The sequence below is a fragment of the Euleptes europaea genome, chromosome 13 (genome assembly GCF_029931775.1).
Source record: "Euleptes europaea isolate rEulEur1 chromosome 13, rEulEur1.hap1, whole genome shotgun sequence".
NCBI classification, from domain to species: domain Eukaryota; kingdom Metazoa; phylum Chordata; class Lepidosauria; order Squamata; family Sphaerodactylidae; genus Euleptes; species Euleptes europaea.
Window position 1 is genome coordinate 7538194 of NC_079324.1, and position 21966 is coordinate 7560159.

Consider the following 21966-nt stretch of genomic DNA (forward strand, 5'->3'; position numbering starts at 1 on the left):
TATCTCTTATTGCTTTGTATATATGCCAAATGCTTTCCCTTAGCCCCTCACTAGTAACATCTTGAATATGACTTCTGTAACCTGTCGTGCTTAATCAATAAAACTGCTTTCGTGGACTCGCCGTCTGCTGGAGTCTGTTTATGGGTTTGCCGCAGGACTAGAGCTTACAGGGAGGTAGCAGACCCAATACCCGCCTTGGCGACAAAATCGAGTGTCCCTCTCGACCCTTCTCAGTTGCCGCCCGAATATACGGACTTTGCTGATGTTTTTGATGTCAAAGAGTGTGATGTGTTACCCCACACACACCGACAATTGGATTGCGCCATTGAAGTGGTGGGGGAAGGCAATTTAAGTAAAATCTTAGAGTAAAATCTATCCCATGAGCCCCAAAGAGAGAGCTGTGCTCCGAGACTTTTTAGACAAGAATTTAGCTCGAGGTTTCATTCGTCCATCCACTGCAACGAATTGCGCCCCAGCCTTTTTCATGCGCAAAAAATGGGAGACCTGAGCTTGTGCATTGACTTTCGTAAACTCAATGCAGTCACTCAAACCAACGCTTACCCTATTCCCCTAATTCCCGACCTATTGAGCAAACTACGAGAGGGACGCACCTTCACCAAACTGGATTTGGTTGAGGCTTACTATCGTGTAAGAATTCGGGAGGGGGTGAGCCATTAACCGCCTTTTCCAGCTATTTTGGAATGTTTGAATATCTTGTGATGCCATTTGGGTTGAAAGGCGCTCCAGGGGACTTCATGCAATTAATCAATGAGGTTTTACACGATCTATTGTTCAAAGGGGTGGTGGTTTATTTAGATGACATCCTGATTTACTGCAAAACCTATGAGGAACATGTTGCCATGGTCAAAAAAGTATTGCGGCGTCTCAGAGAAAATCAGCTTTATGCTAAGGTTTCCAAATGCGAGTTTCACCGTGACCAGTTGGATTTCCTGGGATACATAGTCTCACCCCAGGGATTAACCATGGATCCAGAAAAGATACGCGCAGTGGTGGATTGGGAGCCACCCTCAACGCGCAAGCAAGTTCAACAGTTCTTTGGGTTTGCCAATTTTTACAGAGGGTTTCCCCCCAATTTTTCCCAAATTGCGTTGCCCATCACCGATCTCCTAAAAACCAAAGGAAAAGGGAATGCGGCTACACAGCCATCCGCTTGGGTAGAGTGGACGGCAGAATGCCAAACGGCGTTTGAGACTCTCAAACGATTGTTTACTACTGAACCAGTGCTGAAGCACCCAGACTGTCAAAAACCATTCATCGTCCAAGTAGACGCTTCAGAAGTAGCCATGGGAGGGGCCTTGTTGCAAGAAGGAGACGACAGGCAATTGCACCCGTGCGCTTATTTTTCTAAGAAATTTTCTCAATCCCAACTGAACTGGCCCATTTGGGAAAAGGAGGCGGCTGCGGTAAAACACGCTTTGGAAGTACAGAGACATTTCCTAGAGGGGGCAGATACCCCTTTCCAGGTCTGGACGGATCAAAAAAACTTAGAAGCCCTGACGGGAACTCGCAAACGCTCAGCCTCCTGTCCCCTTTCGCCCTGTAACACCGACTGCGCCTGCTTTTTAGCAGACGTAGCCTTGCTGTTCTCTATGGGGCGAAAGCCCCCATTTAAACATAAAAAAGCCTTTTTAAGGTTTTCAGCAGCTGGAAAACTGGTAAGAAGATGAAGATGATGATGATGAAGAAGACGACGATGATGATGAAGAAGACTGGCAGTGGTTCTCCCCGGGGTCTCAGGCAAAGATCTTTGACATCACCAACTGCCTGGTCCTTTTTAAGTGGAAATGCCAGGGACTGATCCTGGGACCTTCTGCATGCAAAGCAGTGGCTCTTCCCCAATAATGGGAAGGGTTTCTGCCTCTGAGCAAAATAAACAAAGAAGGCACCATTCAGGCTGGAGAACCAACATTCATTTTCCATGCAAAGTTTGCAACACAAATCTTTGCTCTGGAAGGCCAGGGCAAAAGCCCACCTTAAAGCTGCCCATTCTGGCAAATCATAACTATTATGCTTGTACCAAATATATTCAATAGGCAATACAAAGCTCCATATATAGACACCAATATTACAAGTTGGATTTCTGCATTCATAAACACAGCAAAAACAACAACAACACCGTTTAGACACAGATTAGTCAAAACCAGCAAGGTATTTGTTAAGAAAACAGCAATCAGCTGAAGACCGACCGCTTATAGGTCATATTGGTCCATTTGGTGGTGGGATTAAAACTGAAAAGCCCCCCAATTTGGAGGAGCACTCAAAGAATATTCCTATGAAATATTTTCTCTTTTAGAATGAGTAAACCGCTTCTTAAGACAAGGTTTTTCGTACTCAAGTTGTATAGCATGAAGAAGTTTGAGGACTTTCTCAATTTTTCCAGTGGCAAAAAATGGGGAATTTTGGGAGTGCTAGAAAAAAGCTCTTAGACTGTAGACACACAACATTTTCAAGAATGTTTGTTTAAATATTCATTGTTGTCCAAAATATTTACATGTTGTAGTGCTTAATGATAATATATTATTAAAGAATTCAGTCTTTTCAATGTTAGAACATTTAACTGACTATCGAAACACACTGGGAGTCCTACCTATTGTGGCTAAGAAAGTTTCTATTCGAATAATGCACTCCTTTGTTTACTGCAGAATTTGTTTTCTACTTTCAACTTTTATTCTTTCAGATGGTAAAAATTGGAGACACATGCTATGGTAGCATAGGTTACAGCAATACACAACTTTCTCTCAAGTATTGGGTATTTTTGCAATTTTTCTTATAGAGAACTCCACAATTTTTCTTATAAAAAATTCCACAAATATGGCAAATCCTACATTTTATATATTACAAATTTTATGTTGTTAAATCAGTAAAAATAAGCTTAGGTCTGATAGCACAGTAAGTACTAGCATATATTTTAATTTCCTCCCAAATTTCTGCCTCCCCCAAAACATTTATTTAATTCATTTGAACCCACCTTTCTCCCCAATGGGGACCCAAAATGGCTTTACATTGTTCTCCATCGTTCTCCATTTTACCCTCATAACAACCCTGTGAGTTAGGTTAGGCTGAGGGTGAGTGACTGGCCAAAGGCCACCTAATGAGCTTCCACAGCACAAATGTGGATTTTAACCCAGGTCTCCCAAATACTAGTCCAACACTCTTAACCACTACACTACACTGGCTTCAAAATTTCTAGAAATGTTATATCTGTATCCAGGATGTATATTTGTAGCCCATCTTTCTTGCTCAGACTCAGTTTGATTATCCGATGTCTTCTGCTGTCTAATCAATGCAGTAGGACTACAGAACTGGAAAACAATGGGCGAAAAAAACCTAGGCGTGACATACCATAATGCAAAAAGTGAGTTACAAAGGCAGAAGAGAGACCTGTAAAAACACGGTAATACATACAATCAGCAGTGTAATACACCAAAATTCTGTTCCCTTATACAAGTGACCTCATGGAAGCTCATTGCCTTCTTAAAATGGAAGCCAAGAAGTGTTGTAATGTGGCCAGACAGCTACACTAGTGCCACACGTACGGGATTTAAGAGCAATACAAAATATGGATGGTAAAAAGTCTCTATAGAATGTCTATATACAGACCTGCTTTATAGGCACAAGAGGGATTTTATAGGCAAAGTGACTCATTGCTATAAATTCAAACCTCAAAGACTCGATTTAAACCAGACCCAGGTTCTTAAATACACATAGCATATTTCTTTATTACTATGAAATCTAATAAAACCTACATCCCACTATTTAAAGCCAGCTTCCCTACTTGATTTGATGAGGAACTTCTTGTACTTTCCCGTCCTTCACAACATCATTGCCTGCTGTAACAATTCATTTTGCCGAGCAATGGAATCCATTCATGGGCATACTAAGAACAGATTTATTATCTGCGACACATATAAATCCTTCTCGTAAAGAGGCAGAAAGCACATCCTTTATTTTTGCTCCAGTTCCCGGTTGCATGGGCCCTGCCTTTTTTAAAAAGACATTGTCCCAAGAAATTCATATAACGACCTACCTATAGTAAAAACTTTGGGCAGTGTCAAAGTAGAGATTCAATCCAGAAGAGATTTATGCCAAAAGTTCTTTCAAAACAGCAGTCAATTTGTATGCCAGGATCTTTTAGTACAAATGCAAGTCTAAGGGGAAATTAACATTTTCAAGGCATCATCCCTTTAAATATTCTACTAATTTGGTTACCGGTAGTTTACCAATGTGCTTAGTTAACAAACTCAATCGTAAACCAAATCAAACAAATCAGTGGGGCAAAACCATGGAGAATTTTAAAGATAAGAATGAGATGTTTTACACTAGACATAGAAGGAGGTGGAAAGCCAGTGAAGGGGTTTGAGGAAGGACTCACAGCTGGAGTGCCAGGAGAGAGAGAGGACTTTAAGCAGCAAAGCTTTGGACAGAGATTGGGGGACTGAGGCATGCAAGAAGGCCAAAGCTGGTGTGGTTGTAGTGGTTAGACCATCACACTAGGATCCAGGAAAGACTGGTTTGAAGAATCCCCTCTCTGTCAGGAAGCTCACTGAGTGACCTTGGGCCAGTCATATGCTTTAAGCCTTGCATACCTCACAGGGCTGTTATGAGGATAAATTGGGGGAAAGGAGAACCAAGTAAGTTGCTTTAGGTCCCCACTGGGGAGAGAGCTGGGGGAAAGAGAACAAGCAAGTAAGTCGTGGCAGTTAAGATGGGAGCTGACCCAAGCATGAAAACAAGTCTTAGCTGAGAGAACAATGGACAAAACAAGTGGCCAGGTTTTGTAGACTGGTGTGTAATGCAAGAAAGGCCAAACCGAGTCATATTATTACTCCAGTTCTCGACGGGGACTCATGAGCCTACTAGTTAGTGTATTAAGGATATCACTTGCACTTGTTTATTATTGTATGTGATTGATTTTTTAATCATTTTAATAAGCTCTATGGATTTGTATATTTGTATATTTGATGTGGAGATGCACGATTGCTGTAGAGCCCTGAATTTTAAACTGGTTTTGGTCTATTGACCGCAATAAATTAATTGATTGATTGAGAGAATAATGACAAATTGGTGGGGTTTTGTAATGTTGCCATGAGAGAAGTGCCACAACAAGGTAACAGGTCGGATGTGGGGGGCAAAGAACAGGGAGAAATGAAAGATCAGGCCAAGACTGTCCCCCAGGGTGAACAGTGGTTGTGACAGCTCAAAGGGAGACTTGCATTTTTTCAGGGAAATAAGGACTGTCTGACATTTGATGGCGCACAGAGGCTTGTGGCAAAGTTCAAAACAACAGGAATTTATTTATAACAGAAAGGCAGGATGACGGTTTAGGCAGGTAAACTTGGATTTCAGAAAGGTATTAGGATCTTCCAAAAACAAACAGAGAGTAGGCACTTCACAATAATATATATTTAAACAAGAGAGGTTTGGTTCTTCTAGATGGTATGGCTAAATTCATTTCAGGATGCGAAATCTTTGTTTTCTCTGAGAGGCTTGTTTTTGTCCGTTTGTTTAGATTTCACTTGAGTAGAACACACTTCAGTTTCAGTTTCTGGAGTAAGGAACTACATGACACTCTTCACCAGTTTAACACCTAATCTTGACTGGGATTACTCAGGACTCCAGAGACTAATTCTCCTCAACCTTATTTAGGGATCACTCAATACACCTGAGATGACTTCCCTCTTCGGGTTTTTGAGAACTCTCTTTTTCCTCAGCGCTACCTCCCAATGTCAAAACCCAGAAACACTCTATTCATTCAGAGGGAACATCTTTATGACCCACTTGCTGATTCTGAATTAATCAAACACCTTAAGATCATATTCCTTTATGTTTCAATCTGGAGGACTAATCCTCACACAGCACACAGCTGCCACTAGCTTCTCAGAGCTCTGTCCGTCCTGAACTCTGGAGCTGAACTGAACCACTCACTGAGAGCTGAATACTTTCACTAGCCACTCCCAGGATTCCCTTTAGCTGTCAATCAACTGCCTCTAAGGCAAGAACAGCTTCCTGGTTTCTATTGCCTTCTTCACAATGGTATTATTAACGGATGTGGAAACCAGATCTTAGGTGGCAACAAGATGTTCAAGTGGCAAACAGGTAGAGGTGCAGGCCAGACCAGGATGGGAGAGGTCTGGGGTGAAGAGGCAGACTTGAGCATGTACATGGCAATGGAAATTATGGGAACCGATGAGATCACACAAGGAGAGAAAGTCAGCAGAGGAAATAGCAGGGGAAACACTCAACAAGTGATCTGGGAGATCAGAGGAGAGGCACCTAAGAAAAGTAAAGTAAACCTACGGCACTGGGGGGGAGGGCTACCGGGCTCAAGCACAGAAGGATAGTTAGTGGAGACTAAAGGATGAAAGCCAGACTGAAGAGTAGAGCTATGTTTTTAAAAAGTCAGCTACATGGGTGAACTGCAGTCTGGAAGCAAAGGAAGAAAGCAGTAAGGGGGGTTAACATCAAGACAAAGAAGGGGGATGTATAAAAATATAATGAGAAGTGGTGGCATGCAGAAGGAAGGGACAAGAGGAGAAGGATAGACTGATCATGTGGTGGAAGGGAGGCGATAAGGAGAGGTAAACAGAGAACTGGAGGCATTAGGATCAAAAGTGAGTGTGATGAGAAATTATATCAGGCCAGAACAGTGGCCATCTTACCAACTCTTATTAACGGAGAAAAGAAGGGAGGGGGAAAGGGGCTTTCACTGGAAAACTTCAAACTTATCCCTTTAGGATAAAGCGAGGTTTTGGGCTGAGACGCCATGAATTTTGCAGCCAGCTGTTGGTCAGAAGCAGACTCTCAGTTGTTTGGGGAATCCACTGGGATTCAGGTTCTGATCCACCACCACTCCCCCCCCCCGCCCAGAAAAACAGATATACAATGAAGTTGAAGATCAGAATTAACCAGTTTTTGATTGACCCATTGCAGTTTCTGATTGACCCATCGCAAAAGAGAGAGGAGAAAGATTGATTCTCTCATTATCTCCGATAGCTTGGGGCGGGGGGAGAGAAGTGATCTGTTTCTTTCTTCCCTTGCCCCATACTGAGAGCTTCAGATCCAGTGGACAGGAGAGATCTCATTTTTTCTATGGCCCAAGCCGAGAGCTGGAGAGAAAACAAGCTGGGGCTTCTGATCTCCTTCTCCCCCACCAAATGTGCTGCACCTCAACAAGTCTGGGTCACCAAAACATTTCCAGAACAGCAGTTCAGAAGAACCCAACTGCCAGCTCCCAACACCCCCCCAAAGGCAGCTGGAGATCAGAAGCCCGACTCCCAGCTGATCCTGCATCAGCCAGGTAGTCTGTTCCTGGGAACAGAAAGTGTAACTGGGGAGAGGGGAGAGGGGAGAAATGTCACATGTGTTATTCCAGGACCAGTGTTTCGAGTTGGAATACTAACATGCAATTGTGGATATAATTATTTGACTGTCAACCAAAAGAACAACATGGGTTGAAGCACAGACTCGCATGAATCATGAGAGCCAGAGTGGCTGGGATGTAATCAAACCCCTGCTCAGTTACCCAATTCTCTGGATAGCTTTGGGTAGGATGGCCTAATCTCTCAGCCTGTTCTGCCATACACTGCTGTTGTTTCTTTCATTCTTAATTCTAACAGTGCAAACTGTCTTGTGTACCTTTTTAACCATAGAGAGACAAGCCAGATATACTATCTATAAATATTAGACAATGAGGTTCTCACACTATTTCAAGCTCCTTAGAAGAAGGGTAAGATACAAATATTATAAATAAAAGATATAATGGGGTTCAATCATGCTCACTAGAAAAACATAAACCATATAATACAATAAGGGCAGTTCAGTAGTGGAATCGTTGTCCAAGAATGTTGTGGGTTCTCCCTCTTTAGAGGTGTTTAAGAGGAGACTGGACATTTATATGTCAGGGGTATTTTAGGTTACCCTGCATGGTGCAGGAGGTTGAGGTGGATGGTCGTTAGTCCTCATCAACTTTTTAATTCTATAATAAAGATTCTTTTTCTTCTTAATTATTGTGTTCACGAGAAAAGTCATAAACCGCAAGCCATCACACACTAAAAGGGATGCTTAAGGTTTATTACCTGAGGTACAATACGGTTTTTCTACAGCTGCCAAAAATTTAGCCACACAAATTTAGATACTTGTTTGTCTTCATCGCTTCGGGTGCATTCCTGGGGGGGAAGCTCCTTAGGAGCCGGCGTGCCCCCACACCAGAGCCCACTTATCCTGTGATAAGGAGCACTTACATCAGAGTGGAGACATAAGAGGCGGCATACGCTGGCGTGGGGGGGCGTTCCTAGGGCATTCCCAGGGCATAGACCGGGAATGCCCCTCAGCACAGTGGCATGGCTATGCCACTTTTTTTGGTGGCATAGCCCTGCTAATGGCAATGGGGCTTTTTTGCCCTTTTTCTATTTTTTAATTTTTTAAAATCAGGTTTTCTTTGCAGCGGCTGGGAAGCTTGTCTGGCAGCGGCACGACTGCACCACTCCTGGCTGCCACGCAGCTCCCCGCCCCCAGGAATGGGCTGCCCATGACCAAGAAGACTTAGCTTCTAGAGAGACAGAATCCTGTTTAAACAAAGGAAAAAGTCAATTCAGTTCTCAAATCTGACCAATCAGGGCAACCCAAAAGAATATGGTTTATAGAGTCAATGTGGTTAGTACCACATCCACAGAATCTATTAGAGTATGGAATACTGTTAAACCTTCCTGTCAACACTGCTGATGGCAAGGCATTCAAACGCACAAGCATAAATGCCCTTCTATACTTTGGAAGAGATAATTCAAACAGGTAGTTTGGCATTTTATCAGGGAAAGAATTCCAACTGAAAAAGATGAACATACTCGGCAAATTTAACCAGTATAGTCTTATAAATCAAGACCCCTCAAACATCTTTTAATTGACTGACTCAATTCACAGCTACTCAAAGCTTCTATCGTATCACAGGTGATGCCCAAACATAATTATTTTATTATTATTAACTTTTAGTAGGACCAAGAAAAAAAGGGCCATACAGTAGGGTGCAAATATTTTCCCCTTGAACTTTTAATTAGCCTGAGTGTTAAAACATAGCCACAAAACAGGGAGAGGAGGGGGGGAGCTGCGGGCTCTGATTTTAAAGTCTCTCATCTGCATTCTGTGTCAAACGTGCTGCCGACTCACACAGATTAGGTGACACCAGACAGCTCTGGCATCAAACCGCAAGGGGTCAGACTGGTGCTTGCCTTTTCCAAGAACCCACCTTATGCTCTGAACGAATTTTGTGACAAATAAAAACCAACTGGATCAATATACGCTGAAAGACAGAATGCAAACATTTGCAATGATTGCCAGAGCCACTAATGAAAAGACAGTGAAGCAAGCAAAAGCTGGGTGTGTTCCACCCACGTCAACACTCTGCCTGGGAGACCCCTGCCATGGCAATGCTGCCCAGCATGCTTCAAAATATGTTCTCTAAAGAATGACACAGAGACCCTTGTTGAAGAGGACACATCAAACACACCACCAAATATGCTTAGGGAGTTGTGCCCAGACACCAGAAAACACAATGCAGTGCGTTTGGCTGTTTCCGCTAATTCTAACATCTTGACAAGCCATTCTTCTATTGTAGGTATATATTAATTTTTCCATTTTTGAGCATATAATATTCTTGCTGCTGAAATCATATATAAAACCAAACATCCTCCCCCCACACCCCAAAACTGGCTATCCACAAAACCAAGAGATACATTTCTGGTTTCATTTGTATGAAACCTTCAAAATCTTCTGTATTCTAGAATGTAACTGTGACCAAATTTTTTAAACTTTATTACAGGTCCACCATAGGTGAAAGAAAGTCCCTTCATGCTGTTCACATTTCCAACATGTATTTGGGACATTTTTATACATTTTAGCTAATTTATCTGGGGCCAAATACCAACGATACATCATTTTATAAAAATTGTCTTTGAGACTAGAACTTAAAGTAAACTTAAGACCCTTTAACCACATATTCTCCCATTGTTCCATTTGTGTGTTGTGTCCAAAATTAATAGCCCATTTCACCATGCAATCTTTTACTTGTTCTTCTTCCATTTCTCATCTCAGCAAGAGCTTATACACTTTAACAATGACATGATTATCACTTCTACACAGTCCTGTTTCAAATTCAGTTTTACCATCTTCAAAACCATAAGATCTTTCATCAGTTTTATATCTATCTAGTAATTGTACATAGAGAAACCAATTCCTGTCTGTCATTATTTCTTCTCTTTTTCATTTTACAATCCTCTTGTGAAAATTCTAACATATCCCGATGTGTTATCCATCTGTTTTCATGTATCATTTGTCATCTAAGTAAGGCTTCTTTTGGTGATAACCACAAAGGAGTTTTTGGGCACAGTCTAAATTTATATTTATTCCATATTCTCAAGATTGCACGCCTAACATAATGATTATTAAAGTCCTTATTTACTTTGACTTTATTATACCAAAGATAAGTATGCCAACCATATCTTAAATGATGACCTTCTAGTTCTAACCATCTTCCATTTCTCAACATAACCCATTCCTTCAACCAAAGTAAGGAGCTGGCAGCAAAATATAATTTTAAATCAGGTAAACCTAATCCTCCTCTTTCTTTAGCATCTTGTAGGATTTTATATTTTACCTGAGGTTTTCCCCCTTGCCACACAAATGCTGATATATCTTTCTGTCATTGCTTAAATATGGTACCATTTGTCAAGACAGGTATTGTTTGGAATAGAAATAACATTCTGGGCAGAACGTTCATTTTAATTAAAGAAATTCTCCCCAGCAGTGATAATTGAAGTTTGTTCCACCTGGTAAAATCCTTTTTAATTTCATTCCATGTCTTGACATAGTTATTTTGAAATAACATGCAATTTATGTTTGTCATCTTAATACCCAAATATTTCACCTTTTTCTCCATCTTAAAGCTTGTTTTTTTCATCAGTTCCATCTGGTCTTGTAATGTCATATTTTTTGTTAATACTTTTGCTTTCTGTTTATTAATTTTAAAACCTGCTAGTGCACCTAATTCATTCAACTCCAAGATTAGAAACTCTGCTCCCTTTAATGGATTTTCCAACATAACTACCAAATCATCTGCAAATGCTCGTGACTTATAGGTCTCCTTCTTAATTTTTATATCTCCAATCCTCTCATCAGATCTTATGTGTCTAGTCAATACTTCAGGAACCAGAATAAACAAAAGAGGAGACAACGGACAGACTTGTCTTGTTCCCTTCTGTCTCTCACAAGATTTTGTTAATTCTCCATTAACAATTATTTGTGCTGTCTTCAATGTATATATTGATTTCACCCATTTAATGAAATCCTCTCCAAAGTCCACATTTTCCAAAACCTTAAACAAAAACGACCAATTCAAATTATCAAACGCTTTCTCGGCATCTAAAAATACCAAGGCAGCTTGTTTTTCATTATGCTTTTCCAGGTATTCCAAAACATCCAAAATAGTTCTAACATTATCCTTTAGCTGTCTTTTAGGTGAAAAATCCATTTTGATCTTCATGAGCTGCCATAGGATGAGTTGGTCCATCTAGCCCAAGACTGCCCACTCCGATTAATCTCAGGCCAATGTCTTGCCCAGCCCCACTGCCCTTTTTAACCCAAGATGCCAGTGGATGAATCAGAGACCTTGTTAAGTACTGAATTTGCTTCAGGAGGAGGGCAACATCCCCACATAGGGAGGGTTCAGAGCATACAGGAAATTATAAACTGAAACCCTTGTGCAACCGCATCAGAAGCTCATTTGCTTCTGGACCAGAGAGAGATTGCATTCCTGGGCATGGAGTGTAAGCCATGCCATCCATTAAATGACATTCAATATGCAACTTCGATTAGCTGATGAAAGGTACATAGCTCCACAGACAGGGAGCTGGAAACACAATCTGATATTGCCTAGATTCTTGGTGAATCCCTTCAAACAGCAGTTCTTATTGTTTTTTTAATCCTTCTTTCTTCAAAGCACTGTTGAATGTGCTAATGGTTCAATTCTATACCGCAAACAAAATGCATGAACAAAAATGTTATAACAAGAACTAAGGGAACACTAAAGTGACTGACAAACTGATTATCCTATGAGAGCCAGTGTGGTGTAGTGGTTAAGAGTGGTGGACTCTAATCTGGAGAACTGGGTTCAATTCCCCACTCTTCCACATGAGCGGCAGACTCTAATCTGGTGAACCAGGTTGGCTTCCCCACTCCTACACATGAAGCCAGCTGGGTGACCTTGGGCAAGTCACAGTTCTCTTCAAGCTCTCTCAACTTCACCTACCTCACAAGGTGTCTGTTGTGGGGAGAGGAAGGGAAGGTGATTGTAAGCCGGTTTGACATCCCCTTAAAAGGTAGAGAAAATCGGCATATAAAAACCAACTCTTCTTATTATTCTTCTTCATCCATAGCATACCAACCAGGTACAAACCAAGGACAAGGTACAGTGCCATGGCTCACTGTGACAGCTGGAAGTGTACAATTCAAAAACCCACTTGAACCATAACTGCACAGGCTGGGTGGGGGCTCCAATCCCAAAGTCTTTTTTTTCATAAAGAAGGGAGGCAGTGTAGAAATAAAGGGGAAAATTTGGCTATACAAATCAAAGACAAGAGAAAATCTATTACAGTATCATACACATATTGCCTTTCTAGCTTATGAGTGTGGATATAGGTTTCATTGCCTAATTAATTTTATCATCAACTACCATTAACTTTTCTAACAATTAATATTATTATTATTAAACCTTAATATATCGATAGAATAGTTTCCATTTTTCGTGAAATAGCTTGTAGCTCTGATCACTGTTTACCAAATTGGTCATTCTAGCCATGGTAGCGTATCCAAAGAGTTTTTCTTTCCATTCTTCTATAACTGGAAGCAACACCTGCATCCATTTCCTTGCTAAATCAATTCTTGCAGCAGTTGTGGCATACTTAAACAGATCTTTGGATTGCGCTGGTATTTCTGGTGGGATAACACCCAATCCTAAAGTCTCAGGGGTCTTTATTGGGATCCCTACAGTGGACCACAGCAGCCTAAATTCACTTCACCCAAGTGGGGCTGAATTCAGACAGGGTTGACTGTTTGGATGAAAAGCTCTGATGTGGCCCCCTGAGCATCTGGTATATGAGACATGATATGATATGAGACATGGTATATGAGTGCCTACTGACGCATACCAGTCCTTTGGGACTCTTCACACATTACATTAGCAGGTGTATACTTCTGCTATTTAAGTGGTATATCCGAAAGCATAATGTTGAATACAACGAATTTATATATGTCAATAAAGGCATGAACATGTGAAGCTGCCTTATACTGAATCAGACCACTGGTCCCTCAAGGTCACTATTGCTCACCTACTCAGACCGACAGTAGCTCACCAGGGTCTCAGGCAGGGGTCTCTGACATCATCTCCTACCTGGTCCTTTCAACAGGAGATGCCAGGGATTGAACCTAGGACCTTCTGCATGACAAGCAGATGCTCTACCACTGAGCCACATAATGCAGGTACAGTCATCAGGAATGCAGGGTTGACTGATTCAAGCTTTGCCCTTCATAATGTGTGGAACAATCCTTAGCCAAACCACAGTCACCCAGCCTCAGCCCTTCATCTGCAGAATGGGGATAACACCAACACAGGAAGCAGCCTTGCACTGAACCAAACAACTGGCCTATCATTCAGTATTGTCTTCTCTGACTGGCAACGGCTGAGGTGGCAGTCTTTCACATCACCTTTCAACTGGAAATGCCAGGGGTTGAACCTGGGACCTTCTGCATACCAGCCACGGAGTCCTGGCCCCTCCCTTTGGCTACCTACCCGAGCGGTTATAAAGATTCCTGAGATTACACAAGTGAAGGTACATTTGAGTTTTCATACTTCAAACTACGTACTGTAATTACTGATATCAGTCTGGTCCCATTTAGATGTAAAGGAAACCTTCCATTACCATCATATCATCATCATCTACATATCTGATAGTTAAGTGTGGCCCCCACCTGTGGACAACTAAATCTGTGGATCAGGGTCACATTGACACTCAACAGATTTTCCTGCAAACTTGGGGGAAAACCCAGGTTTTAAGGAAAAGTCTGAAATCTTAAAAAAATACATTGGGTGGTTAAATTGCCCCCCATATACACACACAAATAAAAGACTGTTCTCTGCATAAGCTCAGAGAACGCACCTACCTCTTGCGTGGTTGTTGCTGGCTGCGGTGGAGCTGGAAGCAGTGCTGAGTATGGCTGTGGCAGAGCTCAGGAGCCACGCTGGGTGGGGCTGTGGCGGATCCCAGGAGCCATGGCAAGGCCCAGAGAGAAAGTGGGAGGGGGAGATGGGATTCCCCCACAAGCCTCACAGGCCCACACGTGTATATTTTAATAGTGAAGTCTGCCAAATCTGAGAATATTTAAATCCAGTGACTGGAGCTGTGAACGGACAAGACAGATCATTCCACAACCCTGGAGGAGAGAAGAATGATGGGAGCCGCTTTGGGTCCCCACTGCAGAGAAAGGCGGGGTAGAAGAAGAAGAAGATTTGGTTTTTATATGCCGACTTTCTCTACCATTTAAGGGAGACTCAACCCAGCTTACAATCACCTTCCCTTCCCCACAACAGACACCCTGTGAGGTAGGTGAAGCTGAGAGAATGTGACTTGCCCAAGGTCACCCAGCTGGCTTTGTGTGTAGGAGTGGGGAAACAAATCCAGTTCACCGGATTAGCCTCCGCCACTCATGTGGAGGAGTAGGGAATCAAACCCGATTCTCCAGATCAGACTCCACCGCTCCAAACCACCGCTCTTAACCACTACACCGCGCTGGCTTAAGAAATGAAGTAAATAAATAATATAGCTGAAGATGGAAGGCAAATAAAAGGTAGGGCAGTGAATGTCTGAGAAGGAGAGAATGAGGCAGGGAAAGGGGAGATGATATGGGGGTTGCCAGGAGGCAGATACAGGGGAAAGTGAGATGCCCCCCACTGTGCAAATGGGCCTGACCCAGTGGCCAGCACCACACAACTGGGCCACTGTTTTCCTAGGCAGCGGCTACTGGGGGGAGGGGGGTTGGAAGCTTAAGACAGAGCGGCAGATAAAGGCAGGATGGCTGTTGGGTAGAAAGGAAGCAGTAAAAGGGGAGAGGATATGGGGGCTCTCAGGGAAGGGAAAGAGGAAATAGTGGGGGAGGTGGAAATGAAATGCCCCCTGCAAGCCCTTGCAGGTTCTCATTTGTTCCTCACTGTAAGCTCTAGTCCCGTGATAATCCCATAAACACCAGCAGACCGACAGTCCAAAGAAAGTTGATTTATTGGAAAATCTACAGGTAGCAGAAGCCAGGAGTCAGATGGACACTAGTGAAAACTATGGGTACAGAACAGGGCATATATGGTAGAGCAAAGAGCAAATCGGGGTAGATCTGGATACCATGGCAACCCCCCTCCCCAGAGCTGTCAGGGAGCTAGGAGCATTCCCACAGAGAGCAGTCTAAACACACTGTTTATAGGAGACAGAGCCGGCCAAGGCCAGCACCTGAAGAAACCACAACATTCCTTTCTCAGACCATGCCTGACACTCACTATAGGACAAGGGCCCAGGTTTTGACCTCTCACACAGATGGTGTGCTACCTCCCTTTTCACTCATCTGCCTTATGCTCGATACTCTGCTTCTTCCTATCCTCTCACAAGATGTCTGCACACATGAACCAGTGCGACATTCTGCACTGTAAGGCACGTAAGAGACACACATATTCTTAATACAGTTGATAACTCTCTTCATTCCCCTTTATGTGCTGCAGATATTCTCTCTAAACATATTCCAATAAAAATCTATCACATTTCAAGACACAGCCCCAGGGAGGGAAAGAGAGAACAGCACAATAACTGTAAACATGTCAGTTATTTATAGCATTCTGGGTTCTCTTTGAAAAATAGTATTACTAACTTTGCAGAAAGATGAACAGTTATGGGAAACTATCACATAGGAGGAGAAAGACCTTGGATAAGGGAAGAAGTCATCAGAGGAGATCTGTTTATGGGTGACCACAAAGGGCCTGCTGTGGATAGTTCACCAAGATAGGAGCGTGAGAGTCAAGTGGAACATTACACGTAAGTTCAGTGTCAGGGTAGCTCAATGGCCTCTCCTCGTTCTAAAGCACCCTTGGAGAGGGGTAGCAGAGAAGAGGTGGGGAGGGTTGATAGCCCTTCACATAAAGCCATTTTTCCCTTGAAACATTCCCCCAGCAGGATTTTAGACCCAGTTTTGGGAGGCAAACACTGGGGGCTAAAAAAGTAACCGGATGGGAAATTTAATGGGAAAGGTCATCCTCCCACCCCAAATCTTCCAAAAACATTCCTCCCAAAAACATTCTTCCAAAAACACTGCAAGAGAAAAAGACTATTAAGCTAACATTAGAAGAAGAGTTGGATTTTATATGCCAATTTTCTCTACCTTTTAAGGAGTCTCAAACCAGCTTACAATCTCCTTCCCTTCTTCTCTCCACAACAGACACCTTGTGAGGTAGGCGGGACTGAGAGAGTTCAGGGAGAACTGTGACTAGCCCAAGGTCACCCAGCTGGCTTCATGTGTAGGAGTGGGGAAACCAACCCAGTTCATCAGATTAGAGTCTGCCGCTCATCTGGAGGAGTGGAGAATCAAACCCGGTTCTCCAGATTAGAGTCCACCGCTCTTAACCATTACACCATGCTGGCTCTCAATGCAGGCCAATGTAGTCTGATGAGTGAAGTTCAAGTAGCCTGAATGTGAACTGGAAGAAATATGATCTCCCTCTCAGGGTAACACTTAGTGGGTGGTAAGCACACTGGCATGGACAAAGCAGTATGAGCCAGAAAAACATCATGGGGAAAACTGATCTCTACCCCTTTTTGAAAAAGCATTACTCAGGGAATCAGATTTCTGGCTCTGGAGAAAGGTACATCAAAAACGAGTTCAGGAAAACTGGATACAGAAATTGCCATGATGGAGTTCTGAAGACATTCACCAAAAGGAAGGGGGAGATGGGAAAGAGGAGGTTCTGTAAAAACAATTTCTGAAGTGAGAATAATTCAGTTAGAAGGAGCACTGATACAACCTCCAAGTGAGATGCTCATTCTTGTGCACGCAACGGGGAAGGGGACGCTAGCTATGAAGTAACTTGATGGACGGATGTGCTGACTCACCACAATTGGACTCTGAACAAGAGATGCAAAGGCCCAGGAAAAAAAGAATGTTCTTTTCCATGGCTTCAACATTTCTAGGAAGTTTACTCCTTTAGTCTGTTCCATATAGTACACATTTTCTACCCAGAAATCAAGTACATGCCCTATGTATAATTCACCCAGCATCCAAAACTGGGAAGCTACAATGGATTGCACACACGTATACCCCCCTAGGAAGGCCAGTTACATGCTGACAGCCATGATCCTCACCCCAACACCACACATACAAGCTGCATACAATTTCTTACTTAGAGGTGATGTGTAGACAGTGACTCTGCCAACGGCAGAATATTAGATGGTCACCATGCAATCCAGGGGTTACAAATGCTGCTGTAAGCACAAATTCTTGCAAACTATGCAATACTGGCAAGGCAGAGAATGATTCGGGAATTCCGAGAGGGCAACATTACCCGTGGCACCTGGCCAGAATGTTGTCGTCTTCAGTTGTCAAAACAGCAGGATATAAAGCCAGGGAAAACACGACTGTGTCTCTCCATAACCCCATTTTCTGTGGGATGAATGTTTTAATTCCCAATACATTATTGGGGGGGGGGGCAGGGAGAGAAGGCAGGGACACTGTGTACATACTCAAAAGCACTCTTTCTTTACTGGTATTTATTACAAGTTGGGGGTTTATGAAAAATTAGAGGAGCGGGGAAATGTCTTTGTCCACACCCCCCCCAAATCTCCCCCTCCAGGATTCTGCACACTCTCAGGGACTTGAACAGACTAATCAACTCCCCCCCCCCCGCACATACACAGCATTCTGCCTCCTTTTTTGGAGGATAGTCAGTGCTCAATAGGCTGCTTTTAGAGGTATATTTTCCCCATAAGGTTAATTTACAAAGTCATTTTTCTGCATACCTGGGCCCCCTCCCCCAGAGTGCCTAGAGGCCCCTAGTTTTCCTGCCGGTGGCCGTGTAGCCCGGCGTTCCTGATCCACATCGCCGCCAGCTCGTTTGGCATCAGATACAGCGATGGCAGGCGAGCAAAAGGCAGCGCCCCCCGCCCAGAAGAGGGCCCTGAACGTCACACCTTAAACACTGGCGCGCTATTGATTCCAGAACGAGCGTTTTTCGCCCACCTCGTCAGGTGCCAGACAGACGCACGCACCCCTTCGGAGGAAAAGCAGCCCTCTGCATAAACTCAGAGGCACGAGACCGTTAGAGTGCCCGGGCTTCGAAAACACAACCACACCCCAACCCTACGATGAGGTGCCAGTTTTCTTTATTGTCGCCGTTTCCAGCCCACCGAGAGGGGCAGGGGCTCCCAAATATTTGGGGGTGGCTAGGATTACTGGAGGAGGAGGAGGAGGGGGGGGAGAGGCTGGTCTGCCTGCGGGGCAGCCTCTGGGGCGGGGGCTCTGCATGCAACGGACCCCCCCCCCCAACCCCACCCCTTCCGCGCCTCGTCCCGGGGCTTACCATGGTACAGATGGAGGCGAGTCTCCGGACCGTCATCAGTATTTCCATCCGCCCGACCCCCCGGAGCCCCCCGCCGCCGCCGCCGCCGCCGCCGCCATCATGTTGGGTCTCCCCCCGTCCCTTCCCCTCCCCTCCCCCCCCGCGCCCAACTGACAGCGCCGACAGCCGCAGGTGGCGCCACAGCCAAAGCGGCCCGGGCGGCCCCGCGTGCGCCGGCCAAGGAGGCCCGGCCCGCTCCCGAGACCCTCCCCGTTGGTTCCGGGCCGCGGCGCAGGCGCCGCCCTCCCGGGACGACCCGGGGTCACTCGGCGCTTCGTTTCCGTGGGGCTTGCTTTCGTGTAAGGCTGGGCGTGCAATGGAGCTCAGCTTAGGATCGCAGCTTAGGACCCCCCACCCACCCCACACACACACACACAGGCCACCCCTATGCATTTTCTTCGTTCATCAACCCGGTTGGCTCCAATCGGGCTCGCTTTCGTGTCCGCCGTTTACGGCTTGCAGCCCCCGCTGAGCACGAGCCTGTGCACGCCTACTCGAAAGTCAGCCCCTCTGCGCGCCATGAGGCTGACATGTCAGAGAGTCGAGGCCCAGGCCGCCTCCCGTGCATACAGAGACTCCAATAGGTCGGGGGTGAGGGCAGCACCTGCAACCTGGAGCAGGAGGGCTTGCAAGTGGGTGGTGGGCCCAGGCAGGGGGCAGCAGCAGTGGGGCCCTCCAAAAGCCCCAGCAGCTGTCCTACCTTGGCCTATGCTGGCACCAGCCCCGTGAATAGGATGGCCAACCTCCAGGCGGTGAGGTGGGGGGGGGGGAGAAAAACTCGTACCAAAAGGTTTAGAAAAACAGTACAGGAAACTGTGTATACACAAAGTGCAAATTTTTATAAGCTACTGAGGTGAAACCTAGACCATATACGCGACATATACACAACACAATTATATACAATATATACAGTTCACACAGAAAATGTAGGAAAAGTTCCAAAGGTCTCAGCTGACTACCAAATGAATAATAATATTGTAATCCTTGTGTAAAGTTGATAAGAGCCACAATCCTCGATGGATACGGCCGTTTCAGATCCACAGCAGTGGAAACCTTTCTTCAGTCCTTATTACAAAAGCGCTGTTACGTAGCCGTCATTCCTTCCCACACAGGGTAAGTATAGACAATTACAATCAGACGTCAGCAAAGTACAGCACATAGTGCAACCTACCTGTTTGACTTGACAGACGAGACACACATGGAGATGAACCACAAAGGTTCCTTTTACAGAAAAGGAAGGATTTAATAAGGCAAATAGGATGCGTGGTTGACTTCAATATATAAAGTAAAGCTGGTTCCCCTTTCTCTGGACAGGACTTCCCAGCAGGTTCAAGGATGTCCTTTTCCACACAGAGCGCCTTCCCACAGAACCAACACACAATAGTTGGGAACAAAGGGCCCTTAACAAGATGCTTGTTTGCCACACTAAAGCCAGCTTTCTCCCCTCACCCAGCCCCCGAACCCAAAGCCAGATAAACACCCGGCTAAGCGGAGGCTCTTTTCCAGAGCCACAAAATCCCCAAAGGAACAAAGGTTTTTCTTCACCCTCCTTAAGGCTGAGGCTGGCTCACCCCCTCCCATCCAGTGGAGATCCATGGGCTGTGATTGGCTGACAATCACTGGGATTTGCATAAAGCCAAAATCCCAGGGATTAGTTCAGAGCCCTGGAGGAGAGGCGGGACTTCTCAGGATGATGGCCACACTCGCCCCTCCTATGGAACTCATTGCTACAAGAGAGATTCTGTCAAGTCTCTCCTGGACAATGGGTCCAGTCAATAAAACACATACATGTAAAATGTTATTTTACAAGGTAAAGGTAAACCATTTACAACAGTATACTCAAAGGGCTTGCGAACATATACTGCAGAATTAAACATACAAGTTAAAAGTATATACATGTAGTTTGTGATGTTTAGCAGGTTTACCTAGGGTTGTTCTAACCTTGGCAAAGTGTCTGCTACAACGTTTTAATGTCCCTTGATGTGAATTATATCAAAATCAAACTTCACCTGAGGAGCGTCCCATTATTCCTTTTGGTGTTGTGCTGTTTCCTGAGAGTGAAATGTTGCCTCCTATATAAGGCCTCAGTTTCCCCAGGGCCCAGTCTAGGGCCAGACATTTCTTTCTTCACTGCAGCCAGATGAGCTGATAATGAGCTCACTTTGGTCTTTTATGCATGGGTACTTTGGCTCACGTTCACCCCTGGACTGATTCGGTTGTTCCTTGGAGTTATGCATGAGTTTTCAATCCCTTAGAGATGACCTCTCGCCCAGCCCATGCAAATCACGGGTCTTCCTGATGCTGTTAAAACCCGATTCTGCGATCTCTTCTGAGATCAGCCCGGGGGGGAGGTGGGAAGGGGGTGACGTTTTTCTCACAGTAATCACTATAGCCAATTACAAAGCAGCATTTCAAGGGGCAGGGACTTAAATGCTTCCTGATTTTTGTCTCCCACCTGGAGTTTTTTCTGAGCAGACATTTGTTGCATAAAAATAGGTTTTAAAACGATGCTTGGGTTTCTCCCCACCCCATTCCTTTTAAAGAGCTCCATTTTGTGAAATGGTTTTTAAAATGGCACTTGGGTTTCCGCCTGGGGAGAGGGGAACTAGATGTTTTTCTCACAATAAGCACTACAGCCAATTACAAAGCAGCATTTTCAAGGGGCGGGGACTCAGACACTTCCGAATTTGAGCTGGTGATTTTGCTAGTGCATAGCATTTTTTGGATTTGCAACAGAAAAGTGTGGGTAGAGTGAGCATCGAACCCTAGGTAAAACTCCCATGCATAAAAGACCTTCATGTGGTCCTATGTGCATCATTGTAGGAAGCCATGCTTCAGATAACAAACATTTGCTAAGCAAAACCACTCCTGCTTTATCACAGCTGCCTTCATTAGGAAGATTATGCAGCAAGTCTCTCTGCTGACATGTAGGTTTCTTGAGGTAGGTGGCCTGTGCCTAGATTTTTAAGAAGACCAACATCTGAGCAAAATGCTTCCCAAGCTGTTTCCCAGCAACGTGGGAGACCAGGGACATGGTCAGTCAGACCTTATATTGAATTGGACAACTTTTCACAAATGGTGGACACAGGAATATCCTTACCCTTCACCGCTGTGCCTGAATTTATTCACAGGGGTTCACATGTCATTCTGCTGAAATGAACTGTACATGAACATCGGTGTCACATGCCGAAACAACGTTGGCGTGCATCCAGTAAAGTATGATTCTTCTATCAGTCTACCAGTGCACTTGCATCGCC

At 44.4% G+C, this 21966-nt stretch overlaps 1 protein-coding gene and 1 non-coding gene across 4 annotated transcripts in view; both read right to left on the reverse strand.

Moving 5' to 3' along the window:
- Window positions 1–18761, reverse strand: part of LOC130486127 (ubiquitin carboxyl-terminal hydrolase 12-like) — a 67028-nt gene extending 48267 nt beyond the window's left edge. For all 3 annotated transcript variants that reach the window (XM_056859331.1, XM_056859330.1, XM_056859329.1), the window contains exon 1: window positions 18671–18761. In XM_056859331.1, coding sequence (XP_056715309.1) covers window positions 18671–18718 — 48 coding nt within the window. In that variant the 5' untranslated portion in view covers window positions 18719–18761. The remainder of the gene's footprint in view (window positions 1–18670) is intronic.
- TRNAD-GUC (transfer RNA aspartic acid (anticodon GUC)) lies at window positions 13471–13543 on the reverse strand. The gene has a single exon. It is a non-coding gene; the product is annotated as a tRNA-Asp (tRNA).
- Window positions 18762–21966: the final 3205 nt, after the last annotated feature.